This window comes from Tetranychus urticae, chromosome 2 (genome assembly GCF_039701765.1).
Source record: "Tetranychus urticae isolate SD_2017Ah chromosome 2, NJAU_TeUrti_SD_1.0, whole genome shotgun sequence".
NCBI classification, from domain to species: Eukaryota; Metazoa; Arthropoda; class Arachnida; order Trombidiformes; family Tetranychidae; genus Tetranychus; species Tetranychus urticae.
Window position 1 is genome coordinate 17,099,772 of NC_142959.1, and position 19,599 is coordinate 17,119,370.

Sequence of the window (19,599 nt, forward strand, 5' to 3'; positions counted from 1 at the left end):
CCTTATGTGTCTAAATCATGCAAGGTTAAGGGAGAAATAAAAATTTTGAGGCTTTTTTTTATCGATTTTAAGATCACTTTTTTTGGACGAAAAAGATTGAATCCTTGTTAAGGGATGAGAAGAAGGATAAGAAAAGGTGGCAAAGATGAAAGTATAATAGAGAGAGAGTTGGGTGAGAGATTGGCTTCCGTTTCTTGAAGTGAACAAGAAGAAGAAGAAAAAAAACTCCGTTAGTTGATATTAACTTAAGGACGACATAAGGGCCTAACGTATTTAACGGAGGCCATTGGCCATGGCCTTGAATGATAAAGAAGTGGTAAAAGAAGGAGAAAGATGATGATAAGAGATGATGAGTGGGGGTGAAAAAGTGCAAGTAAAGAGGCTTAAGAAGCAAGTCTTTAGTCAATTTTATTTCGTCTTTTCTTTTACCTTTTCCTCTCCATCTTCGTACTAATCAGAGTTGCTTTCTAATGTCGATTCTTCATCTTCCCGACATGACCATGTAAGAGTTTCTCAGAGGCAAGTCTCAAGTGCGTTCCCAAGGACTCATTCCTGGGTCACTAGGAGAGAGGTTTCACTTTGACCTTCTATGAGATTCTATGAGAAGATTTTTCTTCTTCTTCATCCATCATTTTCAAGGTTCCCTATTCATTGTCATCTTTATTCAAACCTCATTCACAGCTAATCAACCCAATTAAAACCAGAGTTTACTTTTAACCAGAAAATCATTTAATCAAATGCAAATGATATCAAAACATCAACAACTTGTCTGGTCAAGTTTTTTGTCTAAAAAAACGTTATCTTTAAAGCTAATCTTTAGATTAATTCAATTGTTGTTTTGGGTTAACACTAGATTAAGCACAATCATATCTTGTACTTGAGAGTGCAATTAATTGGGTTAAAAATTGTCTTCAATTTTTTACTTTTGTATTTTTTGCAATTGAAAATGGTTTCCAAAATCAACTGCAAGAGTAAAATCATTTTGCAAAAAAATTGACAAATCTGTTAATCAAATTGTTTCACCATTTGAAACAATATTACATTCTGGAAATATCCTTAATCAAGCTCAATGAATTGTTGCAATTTTACCTTGATTGTTGCTCAACGATTTAGCAAGTGTAAAACTGCGAGGCAACACTGGCAATGGAAGGTAAAAACACCGAGTTTACCTTGGCGTTTTTTTGTCGCTGTAAAGAGTTGTGAATGTCAATTTACGTTGAAATTTATCAATTTTATTACATGAGACTTGAAATTCACTTTGATTAACTTAAACTTTCACTTTCACATTGTTATCATTATCATCCTCCCTCTCTATCCCCTGTTTCAGCCCCACTTTGTTTTCCCTTCCTTTACTCCTGATTTCCCACTCCCATCATCATCATCATCATCATCCTTGCGATCAATGATCTCACATAACCTTGAACTCTCTTGTTTCCCTTAATTTGATTGTGAAGAGACTTAATTTCATCGACCTTGGAATGGTTCTGTAAAATGTTGTCAGTCCACCTTAAAATACTCTCCTCCTTCAACCCCTTTCATATCATCTTCTGGAAAAGTGAATGTCTTGACTTATGCTCTTCTTAAAATAACCAGAATTAAACTCTTTTTTTTTACTCTCTCTCTCTCATTGTCTCTCTATTTCTCTGTCTCTCTTACTCTCTTCATGGTGTGTGACGTTGATGCTTAGGCAAGCTTCTTGGTGCTACCAGAATCCAAACAGATAAAAATATTATATAAAAAAGTGATTCGCTTGAGCATCACAGGTTACATTATTTCAAGAGCTGGGTCAATACACCAGAGAGGGGAGAGATTTGAGAGAAAGAGAGAGCGAAAGAGAGGATCATCATCTTCATCATCAAGCTCTATGAGCTATTCATAGGCGGAGATTTAAGGCTTTTCCTCTTTCTTTTTCTCTCTTATCTTCTCTTTCTTTTAAGACTCCTCCTTGCCTAGTATATGTCTATGAAAGAGTGAAGAGGGAATGTTAAAGGGGAACAGAATACACAGTTGATTCTCTTTCTTTTTCCCTCTTTCTTTTTTTCTCTTCACTGTCTTTCTCTCTCTCTCTCTTCAGTACTCTTTTAGACCTCTCTCTCTATGTCTCTCTCTTCTAACTTCTATGCTTCTTTTGCTTTAACTCTCCTCTCATCTTTCTGGCTCTCTTCTCCTTCTTTTAGCTCTCTGTTGATCAACTTTCTCCTGCCATAAAGGAATCAACAGCGATTCAATTCACAAGAGTTTTTAGACTGTTTATATACATATAACCAATATATAAATATATATCTCTATCTATGTGTGTTTTTATAACATTATGATGATTTTGAGTGAAAAAGATCTACAATTATTGTCATCCATGTCAAATATAACTTCGGAAGCTGACTCAAGTTTTAAAGACAGTGAACTTAAGATTGAATTTGATGGAACTACAGTTTTATGCCGAGTGTGCGGTGATCGAGCCTCAGGGTTTCACTATGGGGTTCACAGTTGTGAGGGTTGCAAGGGTTTCTTTCGTCGATCTATTCAACAAAAAATTCAATATCGACCCTGTACTAAAAATCAACAATGTTCCATCCTCAGAATAAATCGTAATAGATGTCAATATTGCCGTTTGAAGAAGTGCATTGCCGTCGGAATGTCTCGTGACGCTGTTCGTTTTGGACGTGTACCCAAACGTGAGAAAGCCAAAATACTTGCCGCAATGCAGAAGGTAAATGCCAATTGTCAGGAGAAACAGTTAACTGAACAATTGGAAGATGAGAATCGTCTTCTCGTTAATATTTTGCAAGCCCATGAGGAAACATGTGATTATACTAAGGAGAAAGTTGCTCCTTTAATTGAAAAGGCTCGAGCTAATCCAGTTTACGCTCGGTGTCCCTCAACAATGGCTTGTCCATTGAATCCTCTTCCACCCAACGGTATTGAAAATGGTCCTGGTGAAGGTATTTTGGAAAACTTTAGTGAACGTTTTTCTCCCGCTATTCGTGGTGTTGTTGAATTTGCCAAACGAATTCCCGGTTTTGCTGTCTTATCACAAGATGATCAAGTAACACTATTAAAAGCTGGTGTTTTTGAGGTTCTACTAGTTCGTTTGGCTTGTATGTTTGACAAAACAAGCAACTCAATGATCTGTCTTAACGGAATGGTCCTTAAAAGAGAGTCACTTCATTCACAATCAAGTGCTCGTTTCTTATTAGATTCAATGTTTGGTTTTGCTGAGATGCTTAACGCTCTTAATTTAACTGATCATGAAATTGCTCTTTTCTGTGCGCTTGTCATTATCTCACCAGGTAAGAATTATTTCATACAATAGAAGTTATTTTTAGATTAATCTTTTTTTCTTATCAATATTTTGCATTTTGAGTCAAAGTCAACTAATTTCTAATGTCTATTCTTTTATCATTTTTTGTTGACAACAGATCGACCTGGCCTACGTAACATTGATTTAATTGGAAAAATTAATCGTAAATTGGTTGATCTCCTTGATAAACTTGTTACTTCCAACCATTCCGATAACCCCGGATTATTTAGTTCACTGGTCAATAAAATTCCTGACCTGCGAACCCTCAACACACTTCATTCAGAGAAATTGTTAGCCTACAAAATGGGTCCAAAGGGTGGACAAAATTGTGCTAATGGTACCTCATCATCTTCAGCATCCTCCACTTCATCTATTGCTGGCTCACCGTTAAATGGTAACTCCAATAGTTCAATCTGTTCGGACAGGACTAGTAATTCACCAGAGAGTAATATGATTAATAATACTTGTTCATATGTATCTCTATTACCTGTTAAATGGCAAAACTTTACAATCAACGATAACGATTGTACTGGACCTTTGCCATCATCCTCGTCTTCATCCACATCTTCTCGTTCATCAGGGTTATCTGACAATGAACGTTTATCATCTTCACAAGGAAATCACAGTGTTTCATCTACCAATGATAATTTGATAAATGCCAAATCAATGTCAAGTGCCGATGGATTAAATAAATTAAATACTGATTATCACCATCAACATCATCACCATCATCAAAACCAACAAAACAATTTTATTCTAAGTCAAAGATTACTGCAAACAGCGAACAGTTCAACAACTAGAGACAATAATAATAAGAACCATGAATGTCCACATAATCGTTATGATGATTCCCATCATTCGCACCACAATTATCATTTACAGGACAATTATTTTATTTCAAAATCAAAGGACTATTCAAATGGTAATAATGGAAATAACAACAACAACAATAATAATGAATTATATTCAAAGATTCGTCGAGTCGATTCACCAACTGATTCTGGTATTGAAAGTGGTAAAGAACAATGTAATGGAAGTACACCAACGACATCCGTCTGTTCTAGTCCCCGATCTGCTTGCGATGACAAGGTTAAAGATATTGTATCAGATTCTGAGTCTGTTTCAGAAAAACAAGAATCAATTGATGATATGCCAATGTTAAAACGTGCATTGCAGGCTCCACCATTAATTAATACAAATATGCTTATGGATGAAGCATATCGACACCATAAAAAGTTTAGAGCGACAAAAGCATCTCGAGATTGTGAACCACCTTCAAGCAGTACATCAATCTGTATTAATTCCCTTGCTCCATCACCTTTAAATAGTAATAATATTAACAATAATAACAATAATAATAATGGTAATGTTAATAGTTCTAGTAATAGTTTATGTAATAGTCTAGTATCACCGACATCAACATCATCATCTTTATCGTCAGCTTCTTCATCTTGTCTTACTTCACCAACAAGTAATTGCGATTCATTGGCATCAACACATTCAACATTGGTTAAAGTCTTGGAGCAAGCACCTCGATATGTTGGTGATTTAAGTCATCATTATTTACAGCAACACGGTAGACATCACAATTTAAGCTCATCAACATCGTCGTTGTCTTCATCCCTGTCATCGTCATCATCATCATCCTCTTCATCGCCACCCCATAATAATTTCACATCGATGCCACCTCCATTGGATTTAAGTCGTAAACGGGATCTTCTTTATTTGTAATTAATACAAATGTAAAAATGGTCAATATCATGATTTGAATGGATGGTTGATTGAGAGAAGAAATTGTCAACATTTCTTATCATCGTGTTCATCATCATCATCATTATTGTCATGATACAAAGATATTTACTGAAAAAATGATCACAAATCAACACACTATGCTCACTCATCATGCACACATCACATACAAACACACATACATCACATGCATAACATACACAAATAAAAACCCTGGAACCACCACAAAAAGAAAGAAAAAAAATTAACTTGTAAAAGATCTTTACCTAATCAAATTGAAATCAAAAAAACCCAATGAAACAAATTAATTTGCTGTAAAGATCTTTACTCTTATCCCTTAACCTTTCAACTTTTCATCTTGTTCACTTTTCCCTCTTTCTCTCTCTCATATGCTACCTCTGAAAGGGTTTTTTATTAAATAATCTTATGTATATGTTCATCATTATTTCGGTAATAATATTTATTTCCTTGTGAAATCAAGCAAACTTTTCTTTCTCACTCTTTACCATCTCTATCAATCTTTCTCTTCCTTCTCAATTGATTTTCTTAAAGAATATTATTATTAATAATAATGAATAAATGTCTGTTGAAAAATAAACAATTGATAAATTAAACCTTAAATTGTCTTAACTTCATTTCAATATCAAAAAAACAAATCAAAACAGTACAACTTGAAATTTGCAGAATCAAACCTCGTGCTGCAAATCTAAAATTAGCTTATTAGATTGTCAATTACCATGAATCGATTTCAAGTAAAAGTTTATCAGCTGGTTTAAATTAAGAAAATCAAAAAAGAAAAGTTGATTCCATGATTTAAAATCAGTTATTATCAGATTAAAGGTTATTTTTTGAGATAAGTGAGTCACGTTTGTTAGTAAATTGAACCAAAAGTGTAAAAATAACTCCATTTTGTTTAAAACCTAAACGTTAGATGTCGCCACAAGTCTGGATAAATCGCGCTCAATCCACGAATTTGAGACTTTACCTTGAAATATCTTCCTTTATCTTCTCTGTCTATTTTGCAACATCTTTCTGTTTCACTGTTTTCCTTTTTTTACCACCCAATTTGATACCCCTCTTGGCCTTAACCTTGACTGGTTTCATGGAGGGGAGTGAAAGGGAAAGAATGATAAGAAGACAGAAAACTGGAAAGAATGAATTTGTTTTTTCTTCTTCTTTTAACTTGTTTATACAATTTCATCATCATAATTTTCATCACATGTAAAACGATATCTCAGGAGATTCAATGAGTCGTACCTATCTTCGGTGTTGGTCTGTAATATCATCATAATTTGGACCATCTTTTCAATCTTCTTTCATCTTTACCTTGTAACTTGTCTGACTTTTTGTTTTTAATGCATGTGTTTACAATATCCATTGAATCCTTTTGGTTAACAATACTAATGATATTGTAAAAGTATTTTCATCAACACAATAATCAACATAATTTTTCTTCCTTTTTCCATCCTCTGTCTCTTGCTCTCTCTTATCATCTCTCACTTTTATAAATAACTACATGATCTTTGTATCGATTGATATTATCATTCTGATTCAACTTTCGTTATTGACTTACAAATGTTAGCCTAACAAAGATGAAAAGAAGAGAATGCAATCGAATTTTTACTGCGTAGATTTCAGTGAAGACGAAAGACTAAAAGAGAGGAAAAGGTGAAGAAAGAGATTAGCTTCATCAAAACTGGACCCATTTCACCATTAAAAATATCATCTTACCTGAAGAGACCAGAAATACTTTGTTAAAAATTTGGAGCTAATTGAATCTTCACTAACAACACAATTAGTGTTAATATTTTTGTAATTTAAAATTTTCCCCTCTCCAGGATAATTGTCCTTCTCTCTCCTTGTCACTCTATTAATCTCTCTAAGCCCAAACTCATTTTCAATCTTAAATCCAACTCTTTTCACCTCATTTTACCATATTTTATCAAGTATTGAATACATTTTTCAGTTCATCTCAACATTTATTTCCCTTATAATCATCCACTTTCTCATTCTCTTCCTAGTCTCCCTTTCCCTTTCTCTCTCATACTCACTATGTTCTCCTTTCTTTTCTTTCTTTTCTGAAATTTTTGCTTTTCTCTCTCTCTCTCTCTCACTCTCTTTCTTACTCATATTACCGGTGAACAGCAAAGTTACAGAATAAAAATTATTATACATGATAATCTGTTTTCCGTGTTGAAACCTTGAAATATCTGTTACCCGATCGACTGAACTTTTAACTCACTCACTCATCACCATCACCGCCATCAACAACATCATCATCTAATATCATCAAATAATTTTTGGAGTTTTCATTTTCTCTCGTCTGTTAACATCTAAAGTCTCTTCTGTTTTTACCATTTTCTTCAACTTTGTTTTCCCTTTTTCTGGTTTCTTTCCCAGACTTTTGATCATTCAACAACATTTTCAACCTTTTTAGTCAACCTTTTTTTGTTAACCTTTTTTGTCAACCTTCATATCAACCTTTGATCAACCCCTTTGTCATCTTGTGCGTGATTAACCAACAACAACATTAACCTCAACGGTCACCATTTTTGTATAAAGTAACAATCATCTAAATCAACAAGATCACCCTTTGTGACTCAATACCTTGTCTATGACACTTTACCATTGGATGAAAAGAGATGTTTCCAGCAACCGGTAATTTAAACAATTTTTATTCTCAAAATGACCATTAATTTAAACCAATTGTTTTTAACCTTAACGTGGACTTAAAAATTGGCTCATAATTGAGCAAAAAGGAATCAATTAAATTGTAAGTAAAATAATGGGTTAAATAAATGACTAAGGTGCAAACAAAAGCAAACCCAAAACCTAAAAATGAAAGGTTTAGATGATCAATTAGTCAACTCTGGTTTTCTTAAACACTTACACTTGAAATTATTTTAAACCAATTCTTAGCTAATCTTTAGGTTAATGATTAACAGTTTGAAAAAGATCCGTTAATGTGTCTAACTAATGTTAATCTGATGTTGATTATTTACAATTGTTATAATCATGAAAAGAGACTCATTATCCTTAGATCTATCAGATACATGTGTATTTATTTAACTTTTTGTCTTCATAAAATTCTGATGAAATAAAACTGATGATACTCTTGTCATCCAATCTAGCTCTTGCATCGCATTATCATCTATTTCTGTTAGTGATAACTCAAATTTCATGGGCAATTGTAGCTTATTTAATCATCAAGGTCACTGAAGCATCGGATAACCTTGAAATATCAGTTTTGCCTTGAAAATCTGAATTAATTTGCCCTTAACATTTATCTCAGGCTCACTCTGTCATCATCACCACATATTTACTCATAGATTCACTCTTTAATCATCATTCTCCCTCCCTTTTTTTTTCATCATTCCCATTATTAGCATCCAATTGAAAAAAAACCTTTGGACGAATCTTGAACAAGATTCAAATTCGCCCTTTTGTGTATTTTCCTTGTAATTATCAACCAACAATTTAACTCTTTAATTAGCCATCCTGATTGTCATTGAAGTTTCATTTATTCAAAACGTTTTATCTGTCTGGTTTTGAACAATAACACCATAAAGATACAGGGATAGAAAGTCGTGAAATTACAAGTAAATTCATGGAATATGAGAAAGAATTAAAAAACAAAAATTCCATGGGCGTTTGACGTTGATTCTGACGTACAATTTTAGCAATATTTTTCCGGTATCTACTCATGAAATTGGATCAGAACCTGAAATGTATTCGAATGGTTAGATATTTTTTTCCCGGTAATCATATTTTTCTCATAATGTTCAATCAAGGTCAGAATCAGGCCTAAAAGAGTAGTTGCAATGTGATGTTAATTAGCTTTAACAGCATCATGATGATAAAGATGAGAAGAGTTAAATTTCATGAGTAAAGAGAAAGAAAAGAGAGAAAGAGAAAATAGAATTGGCGACAGAGAAGATAAATGATGAAGAAAGAGGAATGAATTTTGCGCCATTGGCCTTGAATTTTCAGATTGTCTCAAGGTAATCGATAATGATTTCTGCTTCTTTACTAAACAAACTCATGAATCTGAGTCTCTTTTTTTTCAGAACTTTCAGACTTTTCTTTTTCATTTGTTTTCTTTTTCGAAACGCACACAGATTCAATTGAACACACACATTTGCTGATTTATTCAACACACATTTAATGATTGGTTGGTTGAAGGTTTGATTCAAATCATTTCAACCAAATTAACCAGAATTTTTTAATAACAAGTTTACATTTAAATGAAGGGTAAAAAATTGATACATTTGTTGTTGACAAATTAGTTAATTGTTGCCCTTTTCAGCTAATTTAAGACTCGATTGATTGTTGCAGTTGCTAAGGATACTTTTTCATGTGTTTAATGATTGCGATGATCATTGATAATAATGAATGATTGGATAAGTTTCCTTTGTTATTATTTGATTGTAAACTGATATTGTGCTTATTGAAACCAATAATGCTTTAAAGTTAGCATATTATTTTTGCCTCATCAAGGTTAATTAGTTGTTAATAAATTAGCTATTAACAACATGATCAGCAATATTAGGTTAAACTCGTGTTTAGATGTTGATTTGAGTTAACCATGAAATCTAATATATCCTCCTCTGTGATATAATCATTGAATCTGATTTGATATTTTCAATTGAAGGTAACCGAAAAGCAAAACTTTTAAAAATTGACTTTTCCAACACTCGAAATTCTGGCGACGATGAGGAAATTGTCCTTGTCATATTGTTTCAAGATGATCTTCATCATCAGTTTCAAGCTGCTCATCGTCAGCATTTTCATTGTATTCTGGAAACAAACAACACTTTGATTTGTTTTATGAAAAGGTAATTATGAAAAATAACAAAGAAAATTGAATCAGAAGCAGAAAATAGAAAATCGAAATTGAATCGAGGAAAAGTCAAGTTCAGTGCCAAATCAGTTACCATGTTAAATTGATCATCATGTTATCATCTTTCAACATCATGATTAAGTGTAAAGGATAATTGTGTCTTCATCAATGGTTATGATGATCAAGATAAGTTGTGAAGAAACAACAAAAAATCAATTTTGCAATTAAACCTTTGTAACCATGATGATAAGGACGATGAAGAAGATGATAATGAACATTCTGATGATTGGGATGAAAATGAAAAAAAAAGAAGAGATTAGGTGGAGTTTGGTCGATTTCACTGGGTTTTTACTTCCGCATTTTCATGATGAGAAGTTAGACTTGGAGAAAAAAGATGAACAGAAAAAAGGGGGAAAATTTTTATGTGAAGATAATGATGATTATGATACTAAAGATGGTAATGAAGATGATGATGATGATGATGAAGAAGGAGGGAAAATGGCATTTTTCGTTGTTAACTATTAGTACAAAAGCACTCATTAAACCCGTGATTAGCGTTTGATTTTGAAATGCGATTCCTTTCAATTTTCATGTTCCATTATTTGAACACAAAGTGATTTAGTTAATCAATAGCATTTGATAACTTATTCAACGTTAATCCCCCTTAAATGGTACTTTAAACCATGTTAATGGTTCTCATGATTGAGTTTCATTTCATCGGAAAAATTGAGTTCTATTAACCTGAAACATTGGCCAGTTTTGGGTTAAGTTTTGTAATTTGAGTCTAATTTTAAAAGTTGAAAATTTTCTCAATTGTTGATTAAAGATCAATTGTATAATTAGCAATTACCATAATTGATTGTATCACTCAGATGATGTATGATTAGCTGATGATGTTATTTTGCGGGTTAATCATTTTTCATTGATTATGCAAAGGAGTGAAAAAAATTTCACTGTTTGTTCATTTGTTTCAATTGGTTTGATTTGTTGCTAACCAAATAATGTTTATTTTGATTAATCAAATTTATTAATTGGTAAGCAATTAGCATGTAATAACAATAAGTTATCAGTTAAGTTGAACATTAACAAGAAATTCATTTTCCTCCAACATCAATCAATGGGTTATTTTAAACAGTAGTAACAACAATCTCGTCAATCTGACATTTTGTGTATCGAAGCTTTTACACTGATAAAGGATAGAGATGATGATGATGAAGAGATGATAACTGTTGCCCTTGAAATATATAAAGAGATTCTGATTGTCTCTTGGTTTACATTTTACCTTGTATTGACTGAGTTTGTGCAAATTGTAACCAGAAAGGTCAAGGTTAGCTGATGAGCGCTTTCTCAGAATCATCATGAAAAAAGTGAGTCAAAGAATAGACTAAGAGAAAAAGAAAGGGAAAAATTGTGTGCAAGGTCAAGTTCAATTGGATAATTACCTCAATTGCTATACAATAAATAGATTGAATCTTCTCTTTCTTTTCGTTCTTTCATTCTGATCATGCTCATGGTTAATTCATTTTACAGGGAATCACACAAAATGTCAACCCTTTTCTGACTATTAAAATCAATAAACCAACCATTTAATGGATCATTTTTTTTGCTGTTCAACTTTTTTTCCTTTGTTTCATCGATATTTATTTCATTTGTAATTGTTGATTGAAATATTTATAGCTTTAAATTATGATTATTGTGTGTTCTCATGAGACAATCAATATAATCGATTGAAATTTCATTTGGACTTTCAATTGTCATGAACATTATTTTATCACAATTTGCTTTTTTTAGTCTTGCTGCTTGAAAACGACAAAAAGGAAAGACAAAAACCTTCAAATTAACTACATTTACATGGTAAACTTTTCCAAGTTTATTCCAATGTTGAAATGTATATATTTTTTGTTCATTTATATGGATGTCTTTTCATACCTTGAATATCACAAATTTTCCCAGAATTAGTCTCTCGTTGGACTTACCATGGGCCTCATGAAGTGACGAGAGTTGACTCAAGGTTTTAACGTTGAAATGATTGAATGACATGGATAGAGTTGTCACAAGTTTACCTTGAAATTGTGAGGAAAGAGATGAAAGAAGAAGGCAAAAAAAGAAAGTAAAAATGAAAGGAAATATTCATTTTCACCTTCTTCTGTTTCATCTTGATCATCATTACAATTGACCTTCATCATTTAAATTTATCTCTACCTTGAACTGTTCATTGTGCGGTTCATGGCCAATGATGCGCCCTTTCAGAGTAAAATGAACAAATTTGTTTTCAAAATTAACTTTCAAAATGTGTTTACAAAGTAAGGAAACAATTTATCTTAAACTTGCTGAATTCCTGTCTGCTCATGAATCTGTTTACGAATATGTTTATGAATCATTCATGAATCATTCATGGATTTACTGTGATAATTTTAATCCAGATTAGACTAGTTTATTGAGCTCATCTTGTGATGAAGAAAGGAAAAGTTGAAGCTTGAACGGAAAGATTGGAAAAATTCTGAAGGTTTCTTTTTGTTCCACTGAAGATTCCTCATGATTCTGGCTGTTAGTCTATTAAATGCTATTTGCAATTTTATCGATTCTTGAATATCTGTTTTTTACCTGTAACTTACCTGAAAAGTGGTGTTAACCTTGAATGTATGAAGTTTGAGTTGAACTTGAAATTGAATTGGGAAATGGCGGAAATAAAAAAAAGTCTTTCTTTTTTCTTTTTCTTTCCCTTTCTTCTTATCATGATGACCTTTCTTCATCTTCTCACTCTCTTTCATCTCACTATCAACAGAGTTTTCAATCGTTTTATTATCACTTCTTGTTTTTTTTTTGCTGCTTTTTGTTGATTCGCTCAACGTTTCCTTAAACAAACCTTGATCCTGAAGTTTTAGGTGTAAAGCTGAACGCTGATTTGCGGCTTATAATATTAATGAAAAATAAATTAAAATAAGGTCTTTGACGTTTCATTCAATAATGATAATGCTAATAATAAATATGATAATGAACAAAAAAGGTTCATTAATAACTGGTATGAATGAGTGTTGATTGTGTATTAAACATAACCAAAACATACAGCTAAAGTGCAATGAGAAGAAGGTTTTTTCATTGTTAATCTCATCAGGAATTGTAATCATTCAATTATAATTACAATTGTCCATGTGTGTTTCTTGACCATGTTTATCAATGGTCTTTCCCTTGATCTCAATCACCATTATTTTCATTATCATTTTCATTATTAAACAAACCAAAATGAGCCCAATTTTGGAACCCAAAAAATGGGTTTAACTTGATTTACATTGTATTAATTGTTGGGTTTTATAAACAATTTTAATTTGATTCTATTATCCAGTTTATTTTATCAACAATTAATTGTTGTTTTGGGTTTAATTGATGATTAGTACAGAGTTTAGTTTCAAGTAAATCGGTTAGTTTTTTCAGGCTTTATGAGCGTAGTTTATATGGTTGACTTTGCTATCTTTTTGGTTTACTTTGTTGCTTTCGTTACCTTGGATTGTTGCCTTGTGACCTTAATTTTGTTGATTTACCCACAGATATAACCTCATTTAGCCCTCACTGACCTTGGTGTAAACTTTTCAACCATCAAATTTGAACCTTACCTAGTAAATTTGACTTTATTTTGACCTTTTTTACTTTCTCTCTTTGTTAACAGCAAACAACCTCCAAAGCACAATATCCTTGTACATTTTGACCGTTGTAATGAATAACATCAAGGTCACTTTTCTTCTCGTTTTTCGCCTTCATGGCCTTTCACATTCTCATCATCATCATTATCTTCCTCCTCCTTTCACTCTCAGGCTCACTCTTCCTTTCTCACAAACTAACTCTCTCCATCTCTTCCTCTCTCTCTGTTTTCAGTCAAAATAATTAATGTGTGTTTTGCTCAATTCACATAGAGTTAACCTCAATGACCCAAAGACTTTGCCTGTTAAAATGTTTCCTTCAGGTTTTACAATTTGGTCCATTTACTCGTTAAAGTGGTTGCAATGATGATGAGCATGAGATACTATCTGTGTTATTTAATCGCTATCTTCCATCTCATCTAATGAGTAACTCTGCGTGGGTATAATGTTATCGGTTCAAGTCTTACGTCGCATTAAATGTGACATTATTGGGTTAGTCCATCAAATTGTTAGCTAACAATATTTGACCTTTTTATGGTCATTCTAGATCCATTTTTAGAAGTGAATAAATTTACAAATTAAACCATTTTCATTATTTATTTGGCTAAACAAAAATCAAATCTCGCGCTCTCCTGCTTACCAAATCTGTGTCTTTCTCTGTCTTTACCCGGCTCTGTCTTTTTCTTCTGTTATTTTCCCTCTGCTTTTCTGTTGTCGCATTTTAACTCTTTGATTTTTTTATATAACCTTGAAAACTTCTGTTACGTAATGACGCCTCTCATCATCTTTTCTTCATCCCATCATCATAACTCTCCTCTCTCTCACCATCCTAAAGATATTACAAAAGATATTACAAAAATATATCTAGCTCAAAATATAACATCTTTAGAGTCTTGTTTTTGCCCTGTTTAACCCTTTTTTTACTTTATAATTTCAAGATTCTTTAATAGAATTCGTTAATAGAATTTTATTGTATCTTCTGACAATTGGTAATGTTCATTTTGACTTGGAATTTCTTTGTTAATTCATCAAATCTTATAATTGCGTTTATGTTTATCTTCCATGCTTCTTTCATCTTTAATCCATTCTCTTGTTGATGACAACACTTAAGCCAATCCATTTGTACCTAAACGTGATAAAGCTAAACCTCTGACAATGCCGAAGCCTCCGATTCACAATCCATCGGATACCAGACACTTAATTGAACAATTAGATGATGAGAAATACTTTCTATTCAACATAATCAAAGCTCATATGGAAACCTGTGATTATACAAAGGAAAAAGTTGCTCCTTTAATTGAGAAAGCTCGACTTAATCCAATTTACGCTCGATGTTCAACATTAATGGTAAGCAAATGGTCAGACCAATATTGTATATATGCGTTTCACTCTGACTGACCTCAACTTTCCCAAATCTAAAGTGCTCTTTTTTATATCATATAAAAGCCAAGGAAAGGAAAAAAAACTGAGAGCAAAATGTACAAAATAGAGACTCAATTTCCTAATATGATAATCGTTTTTTTTTCTTGGCCGTTTGTTATCGTCTCTGTCACTGTCTAGTGGCCTAATTTTTTCAGTTGCTTTGTGTTATTACTTTCATCATCATTATTATTATGGCCATTATGCGTGTTTATGCCAATGCCACGGGTTTACTTGAAAGTTATATGAAAAGAATGACCTCGAAAAGGAAAAAGAAATTTTTTTCCCATTTAACTGACCTGTTTCTTTCCTCTTATCAGAGTTAAAGAAATGCGAAGTCCAAACTTTCTTTTTGTCCCTTTTGGCCTAAAAAATGTCCAAGATTTTGAGATTTGTTTTGTTATACTTTAGCTAAAACTTGTACACTTTGTAGTAAGAAACTTGAAGAATAACCAACAAACATTTTTGTTAATGTTGAATGTGAAAGTTTTTTTTCTCTTCCTTTCCTTGCAACAGTCTTAAGGCTTGCAAGGCTCTTAACCTCACCATGGTCAAAAAAATAGGACAAGGTTTTGACCTCTTTCTCTTGCTTAAGCAACAGCCATGGCTGTAGAAAGTAAACATTTTACAGATGTAATGAGTGAAACAGCATCTCTATGCAATAATATTACCCTCAGAAAAGTAAATGTTCAATATTTAACTAGAAACTTTCTTTTCTCTCCTAGGCTTGCCCATTGAATCCTCTTCCACCCAACGGTATTGAAAATGGTCCTGGTGAAGGTATTTTGGAAAATTTCAGCGAACGTTTTTCTCCCGCTATTCGTGGTGTTGTTGAATTTGCCAAACGAATTCCCGGTTTTGCTGTCTTATCACAAGACGATCAAGTAACACTATTAAAGGCTGGTGTTTTTGAGGTTCTACTAGTTCGTTTGGCTTGTATGTTTGACAAAACAAGCAACTCAATGATCTGTCTTAACGGAATGGTCCTTAAAAGAGAGTCACTTCATTCACAATCAAGCGCTCGTTTCTTATTAGATTCAATGTTTGGTTTTGCTGAGGTGTTCAATGCTCTCAATTTAACTGATCATGAAATTGGTCTTTTCTGTGCGCTTGTTATTATCTCGCCAGGTAAGGAACTATCAACATCTGCTTTAAATCCTGTTTTATCCGATGGTTTCAATTAGTCTATCCAAACATATCACTGAATCAATGGAAATCTGAATAATATATTGAAGAATCTGTTTTCGAATCCCAAGTGTCGACACTCAAGTTTTGTTAACCATTTCATCTCTTATTGATTTCGATTAAGGGAAACTGTTCAATTATTAACCTTAGTCTTGCTTCTCGATTAGCCGTCCTTTAGACAGTAAACATACCTTGAACTCACTTGATTTGTTTCATTTCCCTTTCCGTTTCATTTGAGTATCCAACTCAAGACCTAAGACAAGAAAACTAAAATTTATGCAACCTTGATTGTTGATAACAACACCATTTAATATCCATTTATTGGTTAAATATTACAATTGAATTTTATTATTATAGCTAAATTGTTAATCAAATGTTGATAATTGTTAACATGATTTGAATGTTGGCCAAGTTTGATTGAAACAGAGGAAAACTTACGAGGCAAAAGTGAAAGATAAAGAAAGATTGAAGATGATGATGATGATGATGATTATAAAGCCTTGTTCAATAGTCTTCTCATCATCATCAATGTCCATAACTCTCATAATTATCTTCATTTACTTTCTCCTATTGCCATGGCCTTCTTTCTTTTCCTTCCTTCCTTTCTCTTGCCCTTTCTTTCTCCGTCTCTTTCATCTCCCTCTTTCAAGTAACCTCGAGTTTCTACTTCTCCTTCATCCTCTCTTCCTCTCTCTCTCTTTCACTCCCTCAACCTCACTCTATTACCTTGGATACTTTCCATATGCTCTTCGATGCTCACTCTCACTTACTTTTTCTTCTTTCTCTCCTTTTCTCTTTCTCTCCATTCTATCTTCCTTCTTCCCACTCCCTTTCTCCCTCACCTCATTCTGCTTCCTTTACATGTTAGTTCAAATTGTGAATTAAGTTTGAGGATTGTTTATCTTCATTTTCATTTCATTTTAATTTCTCTCTCCTTTTCTCTTCTTTCCCAATTTTCTTTGAACATCATCATCATCATCACAATCATCATCTCCTCTACAGTTTGCCATCTTAAATTTAAATGCTTACAATCATTTACAATTCATTTACCAACCTTAACTAACAACAAATCCATTCATTTTGATCTCTTGTGATTTTTTTTCTTGTATAAAGTTACTTTCGCTTTTTTCAACTTTGTATTCAATCTCAACTACAAATAACCAAGTACAATTTAAATTAATTCATCTTCATCATTTTCATTTCTCAAAACAGATCGACCTGGTCTTCTGAACATTGACCTGATAAGCAGGATTAATAGTAACTTGGTGAAACTTCTGGATAAACTCGTTGCTTCAAATCATTCCAATAACCCAGGATTATTTAACTTTCTTATTAGCAAAATTTCTGACTTGCGAACTCTCAACACTCTTCATTCAGAGAAATTGTTAGCCTTTAAAATGGGTCCTAAAAATGGACAAAGCTGTGCTAATGGTAACTCATCGACTCCATCATCAACCGCATCATCTATTGTTGGATCTCCATTGAATGGCAACTCTAATAGCAGCTCAATATGTTCCGATAGGAATAGTAATTCACCTGAAGGTAACATGATAAACATTTCATGTTCATATCCATCAGTTTGTCCAGTTAAATGGCAGAACTTTACAATTAATGATAACGATTCTTCTGGACCTCCATCTTCGATTTCCTCTTCGCTTTCTTCCTCAACTCTATCATCGAATAATACACCTTATGCTCGTTCATTTAGGCACACTGAAGAAGAAAGTTTATCATCAGTCAACGGAGTTCAAAATGTTTCATCTACCAATGATAATTTGATAAATACCAGATCAGTATCAAGTGCCAATGGATTAAATAAGTTAAATACTGATTATCACCATCATCAAAATAATTTCATTCTAAGTCAAAGATTACTTCAAACCGCGAACAGTTCAACATCTCGAAACAATAACACTAACAATAAAAATCACGAATATCCACATAATCGTTATGATGATTCTCATCATTCGCACCAAAATTACCATTTGCAGGACAATTATTATATTTCAAAAACAAAGGATTATTCAAATGGTAATAATGGAAATAACAACAACAATAATAATAATGAATTATATTCAAAGATTCGTCGAGTCGATTCACCAACTGATTCTGGTATTGAAAGTGGTAAAGAACAATGTAATGGAAGTACACCAACGACATCCGTCTGTTCTAGTCCCCGATCTGCTTGCGATGACAAGGTTAAAGATATTGTATCAGATTCTGAGTCTGTTTCAGAAAAACAAGAATCAATTGATGATATGCCAATGTTAAAACGTGCATTGCAGGCTCCACCATTAATTAATACAAATATGCTTATGGATGAAGCATATCGACACCATAAAAAGTTTAGAGCGACAAAAGCATCTCGAGATTGTGAACCACCTTCAAGCAGTACATCAATCTGTATTAATTCCCTTGCTCCATCACCTTTAAATAGTAATAATATTAACAATAATAACAATAATAATAATGGTAATGTTAATAGTTCTAGTAATAGTTTATGTAATAGTCTAGTATCACCGACATCAACATCATCATCTTTATCGTCAGCTTCTTCATCTTGTCTTACTTCACCAACAAGTAATTGCGATTCATTGGCATCAACACATTCAACATTGGTTAAAGTCTTGGAGCAAGCACCTCGATATGTTGGTGATTTAAGTCATCATTATTTACAGCAACACGGTAGACATCACAATTTAAGCTCATCAACATCGTCGTTGTCTTCATCCCTGTCATCGTCATCATCATCATCCTCTTCATCGCCACCCCATAATAATTTCACATCGATGCCACCTCCATTGGATTTAAGTCGTAAACGGGATCTTCTTTATTTGTAATTAATACAAATGTAAAAATGGTCAATATCATGATTTGAATGGATGGCTGATTTAGAGAAGAAATTGTCAACATTTCTTATCATCGTGTTCATCATCATCATCATTATTGTCATGATACAAAGATATTTACTGAAAAAATGATCACAAATCAACACACTATGCTCACTCATCATGCACACACACACATACACAATTAAAACCCTGGAACCACCACAAAAAGAAAGAAAAAAAATAAACTTGTAAAGGATCTTTAATCAATCAAATTGAAATCAAAACAAATTAATTTGTTGTAAAGATCTTTACTCTTATCCCATAACCTTTCACCTTGCCAACATCATCTTTCTCCATATCTATCTCATATTCTACCTCTGAAAGGTTTTCTTTTTGTTAAATAACTCTGTGTATATGTTGAACCAATTTTTTTTGCGGTAATAATATTTATTTCCTCGTGAAATTGAGCTCGTAATTTTGTTTATTCCCTCTCACTCTTTAAATTGCTGTTGATTTAAAGATTGTCAACAATCAATTTGCTGTAAATAAATAATGATTACAGACACACATGGAAGCAAATCTTGAATGGTGCCATTCCCATAATTGAAAATAATCCAAATGTAAACAAAGTATCATCTTGCG

The 19,599-nt window shown here is 32.8% G+C and overlaps 2 protein-coding genes across 3 annotated transcripts; both read left to right on the forward strand.

Moving 5' to 3' along the window:
* The first annotated feature begins 2,214 nt into the window (after positions 1-2,214).
* Positions 2,215-5,661, forward strand: LOC107366645 (ecdysone-inducible protein E75). Its single transcript, XM_015934265.3, has 2 exons — positions 2,215-3,287; positions 3,417-5,661. Exons 1-2 carry the CDS (start codon positions 2,312-2,314, stop codon positions 5,027-5,029), a joined length of 2,589 nt encoding a protein of 862 aa, XP_015789751.1. The 5' UTR covers positions 2,215-2,311; the 3' UTR covers positions 5,030-5,661.
* Positions 5,662-6,036: 375 nt separating this feature from the next.
* Positions 6,037-19,420, forward strand: LOC107366646 (ecdysone-inducible protein E75). 2 transcript variants are annotated; one of them, XM_015934266.3, is made up of 4 exons: positions 6,037-7,705; positions 14,634-14,869; positions 15,667-16,069; positions 17,339-19,420. In XM_015934266.3, the coding sequence occupies exons 1-4, from the start codon at positions 7,690-7,692 to the stop codon at positions 18,964-18,966; spliced, it is 2,283 nt and encodes a 760-aa protein (XP_015789752.1). In that variant the 5' UTR covers positions 6,037-7,689; the 3' UTR covers positions 18,967-19,420. The 2 variants fall into 2 exon arrangements, with proteins under 2 accessions (XP_015789752.1, XP_015789753.1); XM_015934267.3 differs by lacking the exon at positions 6,037-7,705 and adding an exon at positions 14,214-14,511.
* Positions 19,421-19,599: the final 179 nt, after the last annotated feature.

Bases quoted from the DNA above. Each gene is read 5' to 3' on its own strand.
- LOC107366646 (XM_015934266.3), top strand. The intron at 14,870-15,666 runs GTAAGCAAATGG...TTTCTCTCCTAG, and splicing joins CTCGATGTTCAACATTAATG to GCTTGCCCATTGAATCCTCT. The intron at 16,070-17,338 runs GTAAGGAACTAT...TTCTCAAAACAG, and splicing joins GCTTGTTATTATCTCGCCAG to ATCGACCTGGTCTTCTGAAC.
- LOC107366645 (XM_015934265.3), top strand. From the start codon at position 2,312: ATGATGATTTTGAGTGAAAAAGATCTACAATTATTGTCATCCATGTCA. The intron at 3,288-3,416 runs GTAAGAATTATT...TGTTGACAACAG, and splicing joins GCTTGTCATTATCTCACCAG to ATCGACCTGGCCTACGTAAC.